Below are 20,754 nucleotides of genomic sequence, written 5' to 3'. Positions count from 1 at the left end.
ACCCCTGGATGAAGTCTGCAAGCCTCCATATTAGAACTAGATGCACAACATTTCCATTCCAAAATTTTATTTATATATTACATTTGTATCTCACCCTTCCTTCAAGGAGGTCAGGAGGTCATATACAGTCTCCCATTTCTCCATTTAATTCTCACAACAGTCCTGTTATGTAGGTTAGATTGCAAAAGATACTTCTCCCAAAGTCTTTCAGTGAGTTTCATGGCAAGTGGGGATTTGGGCCTTGGGCTCCCCAAACTACTACACCACACTGGCTTTTAATAATTTCCAGGCAACTGAAGCCCCCAAATCATTCCAGTTGGAAAGGAACTCATAAAAATTACCCTAAACCAAAACAAAGTAGCTTCTTATCCCAGAAGAAAGTCCATTTTCTGCCTGATTCATTCTTAGTACCTCATAGTTAGGCAATAGGGTCCAGTGCATTAGATCAAGTCTCAGCTACTGAAGAGAAAGCACTTCATTCATGATGTGATGATCAAAGCTAGGCCTGCCTTTCCCACCAAATGCTGGAGCTCTGTGGTAGCAGCAGCATGAAAAAAGATTGTCCTTTCTTGAAGATCTGCCTTTTTCTTATGCATGTAAATAGGCTTCAAGCCAGGTGTCTCCTGACTCCTTTAGACAGCTGTAAAAGGAAAAGGCATCTCATTAATTACAGTTCATAAAGTATAGCTGTTTTCTGACATTCTGTGGCAAAACTATAATATGCAGGAGGCAGGATCACAGCAGCACACTCTGACCTACATGCATTCATTGGAACGTGCTATAGGGTAGGTCAATGTAACATGTATGTGTGTGTGATTCTTTCCATGCAACTGGGAACCCTGCTTTAACTTCACAGTTAAAGTACAGAGAAAATCCAACACACATGCACTTGGTTACACATAGGCTCTTTACTTACTGTTGTAAATGTACAATAAATGGTTCTATCCTATGGGCTTGGCCTAAAATGGCATGCCTCAGGAGCTCTAGAGCACATGACAAAAGAAAGGAAATGATTCTTGGAAATTCTGGATACCACATTTTAATGGGTTTTAAGTATCAGGAAATGGTCCAAAACCTTATAAGGGATTGGAGGAGGTGACTCTCAGCTAAAGGAATGGAGCAGATATGTGTCTGTATGTGAATAGCAGCTTAAATTCTGGAACAGACTAGGGGAGAAGCAGAAAGACACTACCATTGGTGCATTCACACTACACTAAATAATGCATTTTACATCCAGATTTTTATTGTGTAAGAACAGCAAAGCTCCAGATGTTTTAGTGTACTGTGAATGCATCATGTGTGAAGAAGGAAAAAATGGTGGTGGAGGAGATCAGATTTATATCCTGTGGTTTACAATCTCCTTTCTGTTCCCTTGAGAGAACACCTCTGAGAGATCTTGTGGCTGACCCAAGGTTACACAATCAGCTGCATGTGGAGAAGTGGGGAATCAAACCCAGTTCTCCCAGATTTGACTCTGCACTCTTAACCATTACACCAAACTGGGTCTCTTGACCGAAGCACCTTGGGGTGCACACCATCTCTTACTCTGGGATGTGATATGGGGGGTGGAAAATCTGTTGCCTTGTAGGAGTCTCTGGCCCTGCAGATGTGCTCTACCTGTCTGTTTTAAACTAAAGCAAATACTACAAAAACACTTTAAGTCTTCCATGCTCTGTCCTCCAAAGGGAACCAAAATACAAATAATATAAGCACTAAAGTGGAATCTCTCACTGTTCAGGGAAATTGGGGAGGGGGGATATGTAACACCACCTTCCAGTGAATATGAATATATATGTCAGAGGTAGAGTTACCACCACAGTCCTGGTATCTCATCAGTGCCAGGTGGAGGCCCCCTAGACAGTCAAAATCTCAGGGGCCCCCTCACAAATTATCTCAGAGTTGGAGTGCCTGCCCTGCCACCTGCGGTCCCCACTGCAGCCTGCAGGCACCTTCTCAAAAGCCCCTTTGACAAAGCTGCTGGGGAGAGGCAGAGAGAGGCAAACTTGGCGACGCTACCAACAGCAGCCGCACCAGGCAAGAGCAGCTCAGCTGCTGGCTTTGCATGCAGGCTGGGAGGGCTGCGACCAGGGGGGAAACCGGGGGGGGGGGGGGGGGACTGACCCGGGGCCCCTAAAGGCATAGGGGCCCATTGGCCTAATTGTTAATCCAGCCCTGTCCCTCATCACCATCACAGATTCTTTCCCCCACTTTGCATGTTTGAAAAGGGCTTTCAGAACATATAGAAAATGTTTATGTTTAAACAGAAGAAGGAGATAGAGAAAAGGCAAACCTCAATAAAGACAGAGTAGAAGGAAAGACTCTGCAAGATTGTTAGCCTTTGAGAATGTTGGCGTTTTCCCACAGAGCTTACCTCGGAGCGACGTCCCTCTTCACCGCGCAGCGTCTGCGCGGATTTCCCACCAACTGCTCCGCATAACCAGGAAGTGCCGGACCTTTTGCGTCGCAGATGTAAACCTCTAAAAACCAGTTTACGTTAGCGACGCAAAAGCCGTGGCTCTTCCTGGTTATGCGGAGCGGTTGGTGGGAAATACGCGCAGACACTGCGCGGTGAAGAGGGACGTCGCTCCGAGGTAAGCTCTGTGGGAAAACGCCCTGTGTCTTTTACTTACCAAACAAAAAGGGTTAATTGGAAAACTGCCACCTTAATAATCTATTAATATTCTGGGTCTGATTTTCAGCACTAGCTGGCAACCCTTGGGAGCTTTTGGGTGGCAGAGCATAGGGAGGGGAGTGTCACTGGGAGTGATGCTCTGGAAATTCCTCCATCGTGCCAGTGATACTCTAGAAATTCCTCCAAACATTGAGATTTGGGGAATATGCGGCGTGTTGCAGCTCCAATTACCAGAAATGACATCACTGCAGCCACAACCTCATCCCCTATTTTCTCCCATTGGTCTGCCTATTTTCAGCTACTGCTTCATTTTCCCTTCTTTCAGCAGTCAGACCCAAGTGGAGGTTAAAATGGGTTTATACAACAAAAGCTGTTTAATTCATAAGAGCTGAAACAGACACACTCTGGAGATTCCATGAACGGAGCCCCCAGCATTTCTTATTTTCTACAAGCCATATGAGCAGAGACCATCTTTCAGGTCAGGAAAATTGGGCAAGTAGGAGGCTTAAGCAGGGCCGGACTACTGACTAGGCAAATTAGGCCACTGGCTAGGATGCCTGCAGTCCAGGGGTGCAGTTTGCCTCCCCACGGCTAGTGCTTCTTCAGAGCTGGCAGCGCTCACCCACTCACCCAGCAAGGCCTGGTTGGCCTGGCCACCCAGCAGGCCTTGAAAGGCAGCCTGCAGCAGGATGGTGTGGCCTCATGGGGAGAAGGGAGAGAGAATACCAGGCAGGGGGAGCCATGCCCCCAGTAGTTCTCGGTAGCCCCACGGGCATAGACTATGACTACCCCTCAGCTGCGAATTTGTGGTTTGCAAGGCAAATGCACCCAGAACCAGCTCTCTTGGAGACCGCAGAAGCTGCTTGCTCCTGCCTTCCAAGTCTCGATTGGGGGTTGGAAGAGCTGCGGAACCCAGCACCTGTTTCCTCCCCAACCATTTAAAGGGAAGGTTTCTTTGAATGTTTGGGGAAAGCCAGGGAGGGCGTGGGTGTGCAGTGCTGCATTTCCCAGCATGATGACATCATTCTACATGATGTCATCATGTTGAGGACAGCCCCTCCCCCTCTCAGAATGTCCCCCAAATTCCCCTACTGGGGAATAATTGGGACTTGGCAACCCTAGGAGGTCATGAGGTGGGTCTGAATGCTTCCTCTTCTCTCAGCCATCCTTTCAGTCAGCAGAAGGAGCGTTTCTTAAAGAAGAAGCAGCAGCCAGGTGAGACAGCCTCACTGCCACCTTCCACCAAACACCTCTCATCAGGGGTCATTTTGTAGAAAAATAGGCAGTGCAGCTCATCCAGGGATTGTTATGCAGCTGCACCTACTATTCAATGGACAAAATAGATAAGTGGGGAAGAGGAGGGGGAACCCTCAGAAAGGTTCAGGAGCTGTGCTCCTGTGAATTCCTGCTGAATTCAAGGCCTGCCTCTCATCTTCCTCTCCTCTGACTGCAAATGTGTCTAGTCCTTCCTGCAAGCCATGACTGACTACAGATGATTTCTACTGTATCACACTGTGTCACAGACAGGGACTTTCATTCTCCCTTCCTGATCTTTTCAACAGGGCACAGTAAAAAGAAGGGCAAAGGAGCATGCTGCTAAGGAGCATGCTCAAAGCCAAACTGAGGGCTCAGGAAGTCCACTGGCAAGGCTTCAGCCACTGATAATGTGCATGCTCGATGAGTAGGGTAAGGACGGGTGGGTGGTTTCACCTGTATCTATGGTGCACATGAAAAAGAAGTGAGGGCAGACTGTGGCTACAGGTGCCACTGCTGAGCATGCTCATGGCGGGGGGAGTACATCAGGCAGTGAGAGGTGAGGCCTCCCCAGGTCGCCTTTGAGCTTCTTATCACAGAGCTGTTGTGTAGTGATGATTCAAGCCCTCAGCGAGGCCCCTGGTGGTGGCTATTTAATAAAGGGGGAGTTACATGGCTGCTCCCCACCACTAGCAGCACAGCATGGGCTCCTTTACCGGCTGTGGCACCAATAGAAGTTCAGCTGGGGAAGCTTGGCCCAGGAAAGAGAGCAGGTCAGCCCAACCTGTGGGGTTGCCGTCTGTCATGTTTTTTGAAAACTGGTTATCAGTGTGGGGGAGGGCAAGTAGTCAGCCTTGCCTAGGGTGCCAAACAGTCTAGGTTCAGCCCTGGGTTTAAGCCTCCCTCCCCTTTCATCACATTCACCATCCATATTATGTCCCTGAGTCAAAGTTTTAACAAGGGCAAGGCAAGTGAAGCCCTTGTCTCAGGTACACAAAGCTGAGGGTGCAGAATATGTATATCATGACTAAAAATAATGAGTTGTTATTACTCTTGTTACTTATGTACCTGAGTGGAACAATTTTATATTGTTGCCTCAGGCACAAAATTAGCTAGTTATTACTGTGCCCTGAGTGCACAGTTCTTTTTTTTTTTAAAAAAGGTTGGGATTGGGAGTTCCATTCATGTATAGTTGAGGTCTTAACAGCCGATGCCTACTTACTGTAAAATGTCTCCAAAGGCAGTAAGCAGTGACTTGCATTGGTAATCAACACCATGCTTGGCACAGAGGGATTTCACCAGGGGGGCCACCTTCCAGTAGTTGTGTCGAGGCATCATGGGAAAAAGACTGTGGGAACAAAAGAAGAGGAGGCAGTTATTTTATTTATTAGTTCTTATGGAAATAAAATTAGAACAATACAGATTGCAAAATACTAAAACAGTAAAGGTAAAAATAGGACTATATAACACTTCCACCGCTTCTAGTGTGTGTGTGTGTGTGTGTGTGTGTAGGGCTTTTTTGGTAGAAGAAGCCCAGCAGGAACTCATTTGCATATTAAACCACACCCCCTGACATCACCACTGTTTCACAAGTGGGGTTTTCTTGTAAAAAAGCACAGCAAGAACTAATTTGCATATCAAGCCTCTAAGTCAGAGCATATCTCAAATATTGTATTAGCAAAGGATCGTGCAACAACATCACTGACAATTGAATCACTGTCTGTCTGAAATCTACAGTGGGGAGTTGCTTAATATCAAATTGCCCAACTAGTCTTGGGCTGCGAGCAGACAGGCAGCTTGCCACTGTGGAGTCTTGGCTTTAAAAAAGCCGGTGCAGCTTGAGGTGAACCATGGTGAACAGACAGCATATGCCCGAGATAGGCACAGGCTGTGCACATGCCAGAGGAGTGGCCGAAACTTAATACAATATATAAGGTCAACCCCATTTCACCCAGCTACTAATGGTCAAATGGAAAGGATGGTGCGGGCTATGAAGGAAACGCTCCGTCGCTTCATCCATGGGGATTGGGAAGCCCGTCTCGCTGAGTGCCTCCTGGAACAACATTCCACCCCCAGTACCATCACCGGCCATAGCCTGGCTGAGCTTCTCATGGGCCAACGACCAACAACCCTGCTTGACCGCATGCACCTGGACTACACCCCAGACCTACAAGAGGTACCAGAGGCAGTCCAGGTTCCCCGGGGGTTTGATACAGGGGACTTGGTGTTTGCCAAAAACTTGGGGGTGAGGGTCATGGATACCAGCAAACGTATCCAGGGTATTAGAGGCCATCATATATGAGGTCACCTCAGAGGGAGGCTTCACCATGCAGCAGCGCATTGACCAGTTACGGTCACATGAGGTGCCTAAAGGCAAAAGTGAGAGCACAGCAGATCTGACAACAGTGCCAGACACAACATCCCATGAGCCAGTGGAAGCAGAGAGACTGGCAGCCACAACCCCGCCGGCACCCAAGACCTGGGAGGGACCCGGTCTAGCCGGCCGAGATCCCAGCAGCTCCGGGTCCTCCGCTTGCCACACCTGAAGCAGTGACTACTTCACTGCCCACTCTAGCGCTCAGGTGGTTGACGCAAGAGCACCGCAAGCCTGCGTACCTAAAAGACTATGTCCACTAGGTGCTTGCAAACTAAGGGGAGACGGATGTTATGTATGTGGACTCAAGGGAAGACTTTGGGTGTTCCTCCCTGGCTCATTGGAGCCATACGGACTGAGCTTGGAGACTTGGGAACAATGGGCTGTAGGATCCAAATCTCTGCAGTCCTGGACCAATCACAAGCCCCCACCGGTTTGAATGACCCAATAATGTGCTTGCGCAGGAACCCAGAGATGTATATACGTTTGGCCCTGTTGCCCCCACACCCACTCTTGTAATGAAGCCATTGACTATACTACTCTTAATAAAGAGCTTGTTATCACTGATCCGGAGACACATCATATACAATACTGTTGTTGTACTGATGCACTCCGATTTTACCAGTTGCAGGGAGACACACATGCCACAACATCATCCTTAACTTTTAGTTAGGCCCTTAAAAACCAATTCCTCCATTTTGATGAAGATCTCTGCCCGGAATATTCTCAGCGTGCACCCACTTTCATTCATGTACCATACTCACTGGTGTTCAATCTGGAAATTCAAGTGGCCAGTATACCAGTCATTGAACCAAGACTGTTCCACATTACACGTTGCTGCCAGCTAAGGAAGAAAGTCAGAAAGAAAGATGTAAGTTGTCTTATTTCATAGTCTCATTTATTTCTACTCAGGAGCTGCTCTTCCTCCTTGTATTTCTTGCCATCTAGGCTTACCATTTGCCTGTCTGCAGCGGCTAAATTCTTACTCCAGCCCTCAGTCACCTGCACTTGATCAATTAAGCAGCAGGAAAGATACTGGGTAAAAGCATTGCATATGTTGTGATGTCACTTCTGAGTGAAGTCACAGCACTTGTGATGCTGTAGGAATTACTTCTGATCGGGGGGCCATCATGGGGGGGAGGCTGTGATGTCACTTCCAGCTAATCACCCAGAAGCTGTCTCCAACACTTTCCTTTCCAGGCTGTGCCCCCTCAAAGCTTCCATGATCCTAGGGTGCCCAGGTCCAAAGCTCTGGTCAGCAGGGGTGGAGGTGTGAGGAGCTTTCCAGGAGTGGGTGCAGCAGGGCAACATTGCCGTGCACAATGTCCCAGACATGATGATGTCACTTCCATGTGACATCATCATGCCAGGTACTTCAATGCAGTGATGCTCTGGTATCTTGGGACAAACTCTGGTTACCATAAAGTTTTGCCCAAAATGCCAGAGGGTATCTATGCAATGTCCTTGGCATGATGAGGTCACTTCTGTGCAACATCATCATGTTGGAGATCTTGCACCAGGTTGCGGCTGTTGGAGGTGGGGCTTCTCCCTGCCAGCCAACTGGGCGGCAGGGGGCAGGAGCTCGCAAAATCAGGGGATCCCCCACTCCCACTTGGAAGCTGGCAACTCTATATGATTTACAGGCATGAGCCTGACAACCCTGCTCATGTGAAGCCACTGGAGGAGATCCTCCAGAGATCTGGGCTGAGTTACCACCAATATGCAGATGACGCTCAGCTCTATCTTGCATTCCCAGCAGCTCCCAGGGAGGCTGTGGAAACTGTGAACAGTGGAGGCAGCTTTGGGGTAGATGAGGACTAACAACCTGAAACTTAATCCTGGCCAAACAGAGATGGTACTCATGGGGGGGGGAAGGTCTGACATGGGAACAGTGATATCTCCCGTTCTGGATGGCATGCATTTCCTCTAAAAGAGCAGGTTTGTAGTTTGGGGTGCTTCAGGCCCTGGGATTCCTGTTGGATACACAGGGGAAAACATTGACTAGAGTTGCCTTTCATCAGCTTCAGCTGGTGAACCAGCTGCAGATGTTCTTCAGCAGGAAGATCTTACTACTGTGGTGCTTGCCCTGCTAACATCTAGATGTTAGATCGCTGCAGTACATGGGGCCGCCTTTGAAGACTCGATATCCAGGGTTGCAGAATCCCCCTGGAATAATAATCTTGTGAATTGGTGGGCTGCAGTGAGAAGGGATGAAACTGCTGTTCATGAGACACGGTTGCACTGAAGGAAGAGGGAGTGGAGAGCAACATGCGTAGCTATTAATCTATGTGGGTTCCATGACTGCTGAGTGGGGCAAAAGCAGGAGAGTTTACAAATAGGTTGCTGGATTTAACCTGAAGTTAATTTTTTCTATGTTATTCTGAAGATGGTTCCAATCAGTTATTTTACAATTGTGACCTAACGGGGATTAATCAAATCACAAGTGGGTTATTGAAGCAGAATGATGATCTAAATATAAACAAATTGGTATCCACATATATTCCAGGTATCTGTACTCTAGTACAAAAAATTACTTGTGAATCCATCCTCAAATCGTAAACATATGTGTTTGGAGAGGGGTTTCCAGTCCCAACATGAGGTTTCACAGACAGTACCTGAGCCGAGACCCAGTCCATATTCTTGTCATAGTCGATGTGCATTGGGATGTGGTTCATTTGTGTAACCCAGATGAACCAACAAGCTTGCAGGAACCTGTGGAGACAAAGGTCTTGCTATCAGTGAAGTGGCAAATTTTTACCTGGGCTGTGCTATCTCAGATTGCAGGGCTGATTGTGGGGGGGAGGGGGAGGGGCCCATGCAACTGAATGCTTCTCTGTACAAAAATATGTAATATGCAAAGATGACAAGGCTGGAGCTTCTAGTTTCATTGTTGTTTTACACAGAGTGTTTCCTCCCCCTTTTTTGCACACAGGAGCATCCAATCCTATGAACCCCAACATGCATTGATAAGTCCCAGACACAGTGTTATAACATGGCCATAAAACATTTAAATCACAATGTTCTTGCTGGCCCATGTAATAATTAACTATTTGCTCAGTAACATAATTTTTGTTTATATCCAGGTGTTCCTTTCTTCTTTCTGCCTATTTTATTAGTACTATAATGGACAAAGTCCAGGGCCGGATTAACAATTAGGCCAAATAGACAGTGGCCTATGGGCTCCCCCCCCCCCCAAAGTTTCCCCCCTGCTTGCAGCCCTTGGAGCCTGCACACACAGCCAGCAACTGAGCCGCTCTTTGCCTGACTTGCCTGGAGTGGCTGCTGCTGGTGTCACCAAGTTTGCCTTTCTCTGCTTCTCCCCCGCAGCTTTGTCAAAGGGGCTGTTGAGAAGGTGCCTGCAGGCTGCAGCGGGGGCCAGGGGCAGTGGGGGCAAGCGCTCTGACTCTGAGATAATTTGCAAGGGTGCCCCCAAGATTTTGACTGCCTAGGGGCCTCCACAGGGTTTAATCCAGCACTGGCAAAGTCCATCCCCTCACAGCACTAATCTGTTACTAAATTGGAAAGGGGGAACCAGCATCCCTTTCCCCCTCCTCTGACCCCATCTATAGGTGATCAGTGCTGTGCAGGATTTCACTCAGAAGATCTTCACAGCAACAATCTAACATGAGGGAGGGAGTATGTCCAGATAGCACAACCCAGTCCCGGGTTGTTTTATGTGAGTTTTAGAGGGGGTAATATAATAACTATTGAAAATAGGGTTGCTAAGTCTCCTGCTGTCTCCAGAGGACTTTTTTTGTGAGTACCATAGAGTTTTCCTCCCAAATTGCTAGAGCATCCAGGAAAACCGTAGAGTTTTCCCGGAAGCTCCTAGAGTGGCTGGCGTGTGACATCACTGGCACAATGACATCACTTACAAGTGCTGTCATTGCACTGGTGACGTTGGAAGGGGATCCCCCCGCTGGCCCACTACAGGCCGGTGGGTTGGGAACCCCCAAAGTGGGAGAACGCCCCCTCCTGGGAGCTTGGCAGCTCTGACTGAAAAATGAATTCTGTGTAAACAAGAATGTGCTAACTCCACTTCTGATCAGTTCCTTTTTCCTTTCCTGTCTGAACTACACTTATGCCAAAAGGTAATCTGTATAATTTGCCACTAAGTCTCCCCCTTTTATGATGGTAGGTCTTAGGGTTATTTGGGTGTCTTGCAATGTAACTGCAGTATACACAACTAATAGTTTTGTCTGTGTATGTTACAGATTGAAGTCAATGCACACACACACTGAGTCTGTCTCTGTGTATCTAATTTGTGATATACATGTTCTTATTCAAGTAATTTACTCTAAATACCCACAGATCAATTCTCCATTATATCCTATGGAAATCAGTCTCCATAGAGTATAACGGATTGCCAAACAGACATTTCCCTCCCCCCCCCCCGCTTTCTGGTGACCCTGAAGGGGGGGGGAGGGCCTCCAAACTGGTGGATCCCCTGCCCCCAGCTGGGGATTGGCAACCCTATCTGAGGTGGTGTCCAAAGAATCTACTTCTAGACCCCTCTTTAACTCTGCCTAGCTGCCTATGAATGCAAATGCAATCCACAGTACCCACTATGTCTACAATGCTCTCTGCCGTTCTAAAGATCCAAATGGCTCCTCTGTGCCTTCTATGCAACTTTGCTTTCCTTTCTTTGAGTACCCAGTACCTCCCTGTGTCTGTTCTACAATGCAGTTTGCCTTCCAGGGTACCAAACATGCACCTCTGTCTGCTCTGGATGCAGTGATTTTAATTGCCTGTAAAACTAGGATCCTTCCTCTGATCTGCTTGAAATTTGGCAGGGAAGGTCTCTAGGGTAGAGGGGAAATGATGTTTGTTGATGTCATCAACTGGATGGAGAAAAAAAGATACAACCAGAAATTTGTTTCCCATTGGAATCAACGGAAATGCTGGATTAGATGAACGTTGGTCTGATCCAGCAAAAAGAAAAAAGAAAAAAAAGAAAACAATAATAATGTTCTTATAATCTCTAATCTCTTTAGTGGCAGAGTTTATAGCTGCAGACTTTGCTTAATCCCTCTGATTAAGATAACTTGTTTGCTATGAACATAGTCAAGTTAGCACATGAATGAAAAATGGCCATGAGTTCTTCTACCTTCCAGGAGAACCTGATCTGCACATGCGCTTGAGTCTTTCTGACCTTGCACGCAACTAACACACACAAAAAATCATAACACAAGAAACGTGCTCTTCTTTAATATTCCACAGCATATTATACTCTAGAAAAAACAACAACCAGGAAGGAGTTTTATTACCTGGCCATCCAGTAGTGTGCCATGAAGGTCTTAAATCCCATCAAAGGAATATACATGAGAGAGACGCGGACATAGAAGATCAACATGAAAAGAAGCTCCTGCCAGATAGTAATTTTTTAAAAAAAAATTAAAAAGGGAATTATCGTAGACCACTACAACATATCCTTTTTGTGCCAGAAGGCAGTTTGTAAATCTATATGAGAGCTGCCAGATAAAATAATTATAGTATTGTATGTGTATAGCATAAAATTGGATTTAAATCCCTGCCCACCATGAAGCTCACTGTGTGACCTCAGTCCAGTTGCCTTGCCATAGTTTAAGGTTGCTCTCAGGACTGTTGTGAGAATCAATTCCATGTACATCAGCCTGAATTTCTTGGCAAATACAAGAGTGCTGATAAAACCTTCAGGTTTGAACATGTCATAATTTGTAACTCTAGGGTAGATTTAGCTTTAATGCAATCCCTGGCCAACCCATATCAAATTCTCTGTTTGTTTGTTTATGTCACTAAAAATTGCAGATAACCTGTTCTGGCATGATGTTATTACAGAATGATTTCCATGCAAGAATACAGTGGAAAACATTCAGTTAGAATTGGCCGTTCACCTGAGTCTTTTAATTTAGGACATGTCTGGAACCAACTGTTCTGCTCAAGGGGCTGGCTGATCCAGTTCATACCTAATACATCCCACAGGTGTGACTTCACAGAAATCTTTTCAATTGTACCCTCACTTATATCAGCAACAGGCCTTATAGATACTTAAAAATGGAGAGTTGTCTCCAGTGCACCTCCAAAGATTGATGAGGTCAAAGTCCAGTAGAATACCTCCATTTTCATCACTGGATACTTAGCTCAGGATAATGTTTCTTTCACTTCATCAAAAAAAGAGGAACAAGAAAATGGTGGCCCAGAGGCCAAACTTGGCCTTCAAGGGATTTCCATCTGGCCATCACCATATTCCTTGTCTCAGTTAAGAGAGCCAGTTTGGTGTAGTGGTTAAGTGTGCGGACCCTTATCTGGGAGATTTCCACTCCTCCACTTGCAGCTGATGGAATGGCCTTGGGTCAGCCATAGTTCTCATAGGAGTTGTCCTTGAAAGGGCAGCTGCTGTAAGAGCTCTCTCAGTCCCATCTACTTCACAGGGTGTCTGTTGTGTGTGTGGGGTGGGGGGGAGGTAAAGGAGATTGTGACCACTCTGAGACTCTGAGATTCAAAGTATAGGGCAGGATATAAATCCAATATCTTCTTCAAGATAATTAATCAGAGACAATGGCTTAGATCTTAAATTTACTTTCAGTTTATGATAGACACTTCTACTCCACTGGTTGGCTTGGCTTGGAGAAGTGATTTAAAGAAACAAATGCAGGGTTTTTATTGTAGAAAAAGTCCAGCTCATTTCCATATTAGGCCACAACCTCTGATGCCAAGCCACCCAGAACTGCATTCCTATGCGTTCCTGCTCAAAAGAAAAGTTCTGGAGAAATGCTTTTCCAAGCTGGCCGATGGGGTGGGGGATGGGGGTTGAGAGCCATACAATATGTGTGAAAGAGCCACAATTTGGCTACCCTTGGTCTATATAAATGCATTAGGATACCAGCTGTTTCATTTTCAGACCCCCTCCTGCTAATACCTAGCATAGAATTTGCTTTTCATTGCTACCAAAACTGAGTTAACATTTTCTTTAGTCTGCTTCCCATGACCCAAGATTGCTTTCCTGGTTAGTTACTGTTAGTTCAGACTAATAATGGTTGTGAAAATTTCTGTTGAACACTTGGAAAAACTTGACGGGCGTTTGCAAGTGTTTGACAGAATGATTAGAAAATGGTTAAATACTGTTATGTATGGAAACCAGATCACCTATAGACTGTTGTGGGTATTCCAGCCGGGCTCATTGGAGCCACACAGACCAAGCTTGGGGAACAAAGAAGAATGGGCAGCAGGATCCAAATACCTGCAGCCCGGGACCAATCACAGGGATCCGGCCGGTTTGAATGAACCAATGCCGTGCTTACGTGGGACCCAGAGTTGTATATAGTTCAGGCCCCGTTGACCACCCGGCAGTTTTATGCTTAACCTTACTATGCTGGAATCAATAAAAAGCTGATGCCTCATTACCACCGGCTTCATCGATGTGTTGAACACACTATATTATAAATACATACACTGACATACCACCCTATACAGAAGTATCTATTGCCATACTTACCACCACCACCCACAAACCCACCAAGTTTACTTATCCAAAAGCAACCTGCCAGGATAGGCCTGACTGGAATCTGTTTTCCCTGTAAATTACTCTTTTCAGTCTTCCCCTGCGCAACTTCTTCCTAGGCTGACAAGAGCTATAGTTACTTGGGCTCCCTAATTGAACCAGAAAGTTAAGAAAACTGCAATCTGGTATGTTCTCAGAATGTACTAATTGTGGCAGCTGGCTAAGTTCCACAGTCATGATGAAGACCACCAGCTATAAAAGATGCAAGTAAGAACATAAGAGAAGCCATGTTAGATCAGGCCAATGGCCCATCCAGTCCAACATTCTGTGTCACACAGTGGCCAAATATAAATATATATATACACACACACTGTGGCTAATAGCCACTGATGGACCACTGCTCCATATTTTTATCTAAACCCCTCTTGAAGGTGGCTATACTTGTGGCCGCCACCACCTCCTGTGGCAGTGAATTCCACATGTTAATCACCCTTTGGGTGAAGAAGTACTTCCTTTTATCCGTTTTAACCTTTCTGCTCAGCAATTTCATCGAATGCCCACGAGTTCTTGTATTGTGAGAAAGGGAGAAAAGTATTTCTTTCTCTACTTTCTCCATCCCATGCATTATCTTGTAAACCTCTATCTGAATATAATGCTAATTTTCAATTGCAAATAAATCAGCAATTCAAAAATATAGGATACCCAGCCTAAGAGAAAGGAAGTGAGCAAATATGGTTAATGTGATTTCCATGCACATTGTTTACAAGGAGCACAGCAACACTAACTAGGAATACATACCAACCATTTTTTCCTTGTGTATACGAAGTAGAAGGTAATCAGTTGAAAGAAAGGGACAATTGCACCTGGAGCAACCACTAGAGGAGGAAACAAGAATGTTGCCATTATAAAGAGGGAGAAATCAAAAATCTCACCCCTGCCATCAATAAGCATTTTTCAGAGTTTTCAGGATAGCATGATAAATCTATTTTTTGCCTGCATGTGTACTGTTTTCTGTGGCAAAGGTCTCCGTTCAAGCACAGTTGAAGGTTTTTGTAGTGCTTCAAGAAGTTGCAAACTTTGTTTGACCAGAGGGGAACACAGAGAATGAATATGTATAGAGTAGGCAATGATAACTCTAACATCGTTATGACAAATCTTTGGAAGACAATCTGATATTCAATAAATAGTCTTAATTTTGAACCTCATTGTCCAAGTACAACATTTTTCAAAGAAGCTTCCCACAGTCCACATTTGGTAGGAAAGGAATAATGATGTGATATGAGAAGGCAGGGGACTCATGCATTATACAACATGCTCTCTTGGTATAGTCTGCGACCCCTGATATATTTTGTGTGAACAGATGCAAGGGAATCAGCAGTGCAAAAAAAAAATAGTGGAAATCACATCGTCAGATGTATCGAATGTATTGTATCATCTTTATATTTAATTTTGAACAAAGTCCCACTGTGGATCAAACATAAAATCTGCAAAATGCATCCATGCACAGATGGACAAGGGGAATACAGACCAGTGGTTTGCCCCAAGTTTGCAGACAATTCCTCAAAATGAAGAAAACTGAGTGATTAAAAAATGGAGAGATGATGAACTGGATATTGTCGAACACTTAAGTGCTTCTGTTCTCTAGTTGTTTAGTGATATGTCAAAACAACGACCCTATAAGCTAATTGTTTATACTCAGAACATCTTTGATGTCTTTGATGGTAACAGGTTCACACATTCTGATAGTATATAAGGAACGGATTTCATTCAGTGCTGCCATGTCAGAGAGCTGAATTCTAGCTGGGGTGCTAGCCATTTCTCTTTTAGAGATCTACTTTAGATATCCTTTAAGAGAACGTAGGCTTTTGTAATGCTTTTGGGGACCTAGAATTTACAATGTTTAAAGGACTTAGATTTTAAAGGTAATAGGAGGTATCGTTTATAAGTTATATAACCTGAGAACTGGAAATTGTTTTTTTCTTCCACCGTGATTTCTACACAAGCAGAGAAACTACAACTCAAAATTCCAAAGCTGTGGCATATAGAGAGAGCAATAGAAATGGTAGAAGGTTTACAAATGGAAGCCGCATTGTTTCTGCTCGAAGCCACTACCACTAGCTAGGTAATGGAAGAGTCACATTGGATATACTTGACACAGTCTCACTGGTCAGTGATGGTGGTGAGAAGCTTGGAGCAATGGCAGGGTGATGGAGAAATAGAGAAAGAGGCAATTTTGGTGAGAGAGACAGAGGAAGAAGGTGGTGAGGGGAGAATAAAGGACAAGGAAGTGTCCAGCAAGGGAGATGGGTAGAAAGAATAAGAGACAGAACTGGGGGTGCAAGAGAAGAAAGTAGGGGGAAAGTGGGTACCAGAGTAGGATGAGATATTTGCTCCAAGCCATCCTTGGGACCTCTGCTGGCCCCAGCAATAAGGTTCAAGGAGAAAATGCATGCCCTAAGTGGGAATGTGAAATGGGACTATGGCAGTTGCATTGTTTGTGTAGGGTAGTAACGACACTCACCGCTGAAGTACTTGTGCTGGTGGTTATAAGGCAAAGATTTCTTCTTCATTTTCCCAAGCTATAAATGGAGACAGCACCACAATAAGCAAGCTTAGCAGAAGAGGCAGGACCAAATATATTTCTCACTTTGTCATAAATGCATTCATACCAATGAATGCTTGCTTCCCCTCTCATTCATTCCTTCAACAAACATTCATTCACATGCCCCACATTTCAGATTATACTACTGTCCATGAACAATACTGTCTGAATTTATCTTGTGCTGTGCCTGTTTTTTAAAATCCCTCCAGACATATAATCCTGTAGTATGGACATCCCTTAACCCAGGCATATTTGGATGAGGGGTCCAACTACCTCCTCCCCCAGTGACAGGTCATGAAAGCGAAAGAAGACACACACCCCTTTCTGCTTTCTCATTCTTTTCCTTGCTGCAGAGAATGAGGTGGTGAATTAGACAGTAGCAGTCGCATGCAAGAAGAAAAATCTTCCTTTCAAATCTTATCTGTTATGAACTTTTGTTTCTCTCTGTCATTCTATGCCTTGAAACAATCAGCTATAATTGTAATTGTACAATGACATCATGTATATGCTCACCTCCCATGAGAGTGGCTTTCCCAGGCTGAATAGGAGAGGGTGCATATTGAGATCAGGGTCCTTGCGGTAGCAATTGGGTTTAGCATGGTGCTGATTGTGCATATGGTTCCACCAGCTAGGTGGTCCACCCTGTGGAAAAATCAGCAATGAAAACCTTCCAACCAGAATGGTACCAAAACCAATCAGAATCTTCATTTTTTTATTTCTTGAAAGTACAGCCAACATCTTGCAAAGTACAGCATGCAAAATACAGCCATCAAGTTGTATTCTAACAATGTACTCAGCTGTGGACCCTTCCATCATCCAAAGAAGCCTTCCTATGGTGAAACAGGTTCTTCTTCTGGCACTGGAGGGTTGCTCTTCACTCAGCTGATAGAACAAAACCCATCTATATATCTAATATATCCAGGACAACTGGTTGACCACTGTATGAACAGTATGCTGGACTAAATGGACCACTAGCCTGTCCAGCAGAGCTCTTATGTTCTTAAATCCTGCTCTCCATGGAGATAGAAAAATCCATGTGATGGAGCCAACCATAGAGAAGGAGGGTTGTTCTGCATAGTTGAAAGAACCTCTAGGTGTGCCAAAAAATACAGTTTTCCCTTTTAACCCCTAAATCGAGGCAATCTACCCTCCAAGTGGTCTTGCAATCTGAGCATGCATCTGGGATGCATCACAAACACTAAAGTTACAAAGGGTACAAAAAATAGTGCCAGAAGTTTTAACAGGCATCAGGTGCCATTTTGGGTTGCTGTATCAATTCACTCAGGCACAAGTTCTTCTGGGCTGCAGAGCTTGTCTACAGAGTACAATGAGATCATTCAGTTGCAGCCACTGCCAAATCTGCCTTTTTCCATCTCCGGTGGTCTCGGTAGTTGGCCCCTTTCCTGGAACACAATGACCTAGCAATGGTAATCCATGCCATGGTCACCTTGAGAATAGATCACTGTAATGCTCTCTACATGGGGCTATCCTTGACCGTGACTCGGAAACTGCAGCTAGTGCAGAACGCAGCAGCGCAGCTGTCAATGAGGCTCCCTTGATGGGAGCACATTCAGCCAGTGCTGAAAGAACTGCACTGACTACCGATTGTGTTCCGAGTCCGTTTCAAGTTGTTGGTATTGACCTTTAAAGTCCTATATGATCGGGGGCCTATCTATCTTCGGGACCGCCTTTCTCCACATGTTCGCCAGAGAGCACTGCGTTCAGGGACGCAACATCAACTGTCCATCCGCGGACCGAGGGAGGCCAGGCTGTGCTCTACGCAGCCTAGGGCCTTCTCAGTGGCAGCACCTGAAATATGGAAATATGGAATATGGAATGCACTCCCGGACACCATAAGGGCCCTGTGGGACCTCTCTCAATTCCGCAGGGCCTGCAAAACCAAGTTATTCCGACAGGCCTTTGGCACTTAAACCGGGAGAAGACTGCCACCTACACTACTGAGATATTGGAACTACTATGGTTTAACTGTTAGTAAAGGACAATCCCACCTAGGTAATTATTTAACAGCACCGTAAAATGTTTTTAAAACGTTTTAAAATGTTTTAATAGTGTTTATTGTTTGAAGTTTGATAGTTTAATTGAGTACTTTCAACAAATTTGGGAACAACTTTTCCATGCTATAAAATCGAACAACAGTAAATCTTTTTGGAGACTAATCTCAGATCGTACAAATCACAGATCACTTTCTGACCCTAATATATCTCCCCAAGTATGGGTTGATTACTACTCTAAGATCTTTCAAGCCCAAGATATCCCTCCCATTACTAGTTCGGAAGATCTTGTACTTTCTGATCTTCTTGCTTGGTCTCCAGTCAAACCTGATGAAATTATTGAACTAATAGAGGGTTTAAAACCTGCTAAGGCTCCAGGTCCCGAAGCCCTTCCTGCCAAAAATTTTTAAAAATTTGCGACCTGGTGGTCTTTGCCTCTGGCCAAACTATTCACTTTAATTGACTTCTATGGAACAATCCCTGAACCCTGGCTCAATTCCATTCTAGTTCCTATTTACAAAAAGGGTAATCCAAATCTTTCTGAGAACTTTCATCTCGTTAGCCTATTGTCTGTTCTTGGAAAATTATATGCCAAGCACTTAGAACATCAATTGATTAACTGGCTACATCAAAATAATATTATAGGTCTAGAACAGATAGGCTTCTACAAATATCTAGTCTACCATCGATCATTGTGCTATGCTGACTTTTTTAGCTGAGAAGTACATGAACATAGGCAAGAAGAAACTTTATGCAGCCTATATTGATCTGAAGTGTGCCTTCGATTCGGTGGATAGAAATAAGTTATAGAGCAAACTAGTGGACCAAAAGATTGATCCCCGCCTGTTAATCCTGTTAAAAAAATTACACACAGATACAATTTGTCGGGTTAAATACTCAGCAAAAAGCCATTTAACTAGGAAAATATCTGCTTTTAAAGGAGTTAAGCAGGGCTGTGTGCTGGCCCCATATCTTTTAAATCTTTTTTAAAATGACTTACCACAAATCTTTTAAATCTATAAACGAGCATCCCCCCAAGCTAAATGATCTCCCAATTTCATTACTATTGTATGCCAACAATAAAACTATTATTTCCCGCACAACAGTGGGATTACAGAGATACTTGAAAGCTTTGGATAATTATTGCCAGATAACTTTACTTTCTATAAACTAGTCTAAATCCAAGGTTGTAGTTTTCTTTTAAAGTTGGCACCCACAAAAGTTGGCACCTTATTCAGTTCTGCAGGGCCTGTAAGACAACCCTCTTCCGGCTAGCTTACACCTAACTGAGATGGGAAACAAATGTAGCTTACTAGACTCTTGCTATTTATACTGTTATAAGATTTGATGTTTTAAGGTTTTAAGGTTTTAAATGTTTTGACTATTTTAACTGCTTATATATGTAAATGTTAATTCAAATTTTGTTTTCTTATCTGTTGTGAGCCGCCCTGAGCCATCTTTGTGGGAAGGGCGGGATACAAATCATTAAATAAATAAATAAATAAATAAATAAAAATTGTATAAAGGTAACTAAGAAATTGAACAAACCAAGTGCTACAAATATCTAGGCTTAACATTCAATTATAATCTCAAATAGGTAATTCATTGTAACAGAAAAATTAATACAGCCGATTTCTCCTCCTCTCAAATCAAACATTTCTACTACCATAAAGGTAATCAATACTTCCCTGCTGCAATCAAAGTTTTTCAGGCTAAAACCTTATCTCAAATCCCCTGTGGCATTAATGCCTTGAATCAAAAAATAGAAAATATTCAGGCAATGTTTTTGCACCAACTTCTTGGAGTGCCCAAATGTGTACTTTATACTGTAATTTGTGCAGAAACTGGTATGCACTAAATAACAATGACCGGCACTGAGTACTGAACACTGAACATCGAATTGGAATTGAGTGTAACTTAAGACCGCTGAATGATTTTAATGTTTTTATGTATATAACAAATGTTTAGATTTTTAACTATAAATTATGTAATGTTAAATTTTAATGCTTAATTTTGTATTTTATGTTAGATTTACATGTTGTAAGCCGCCCTGAGCCACCTAGTGGGAAGGGCGGGATATAAATCTCAGATAAATAAATAAATAAAACAACCAAGGGATTATAGATAAACTCAAGCACATGGGAATTGCAATGGAAGACCTCTTCCTATCTGATGAATCCTATAATTTTAGACTAATTAAACAAAGGCTCCTTGATTTAGAACTTACTAAATTATGTCCTGTTCAATATTATATATGCTCTCCTGCAGTGCTTGGTCTTGCCCAATCCATTGGGAAAATGGAGAACTATTTATGTGATCTAGAAAGCCCCCAGCAATGGAGACCATTTGTGTTGGCAAGGATGAATGCTTTTCCTTCAAATGTTTTTTTATGGCAGATTC

General features: G+C 44.1%; 1 protein-coding gene across 1 annotated transcript in view; it reads right to left on the bottom strand.

Moving 5' to 3' along the window:
* Nucleotides 1–259: 259 nt before the first annotated feature.
* Nucleotides 260–20,754, bottom strand: part of LOC132590227 (acyl-CoA (8-3)-desaturase-like) — a 48,033-nt gene continuing 27,538 nt past the window's right edge. Inside the window, exons 5-12 of the mRNA XM_060263195.1 lie at nt 16,856–16,984; nt 16,262–16,319; nt 14,539–14,615; nt 11,528–11,625; nt 8,876–8,972; nt 7,025–7,104; nt 5,109–5,234; nt 260–640 (exon numbers count right to left, since the gene is read on the bottom strand). Of these exons, the coding sequence (XP_060119178.1) occupies nt 589–640; nt 5,109–5,234; nt 7,025–7,104; nt 8,876–8,972; nt 11,528–11,625; nt 14,539–14,615; nt 16,262–16,319; nt 16,856–16,984 (717 nt within the window). The 3' untranslated portion in view covers nt 260–588. The remainder of the gene's footprint in view (nt 641–5,108; nt 5,235–7,024; nt 7,105–8,875; nt 8,973–11,527; nt 11,626–14,538; nt 14,616–16,261; nt 16,320–16,855; nt 16,985–20,754) is intronic.

This window comes from Heteronotia binoei, chromosome 21, assembly GCF_032191835.1.
Source record: "Heteronotia binoei isolate CCM8104 ecotype False Entrance Well chromosome 21, APGP_CSIRO_Hbin_v1, whole genome shotgun sequence".
Classification (NCBI taxonomy): domain Eukaryota; kingdom Metazoa; phylum Chordata; class Lepidosauria; order Squamata; family Gekkonidae; genus Heteronotia; species Heteronotia binoei.
Note: the sequence above shows the minus strand (reverse complement) of the source record. Positions and strands in the feature narration are given on the sequence as shown.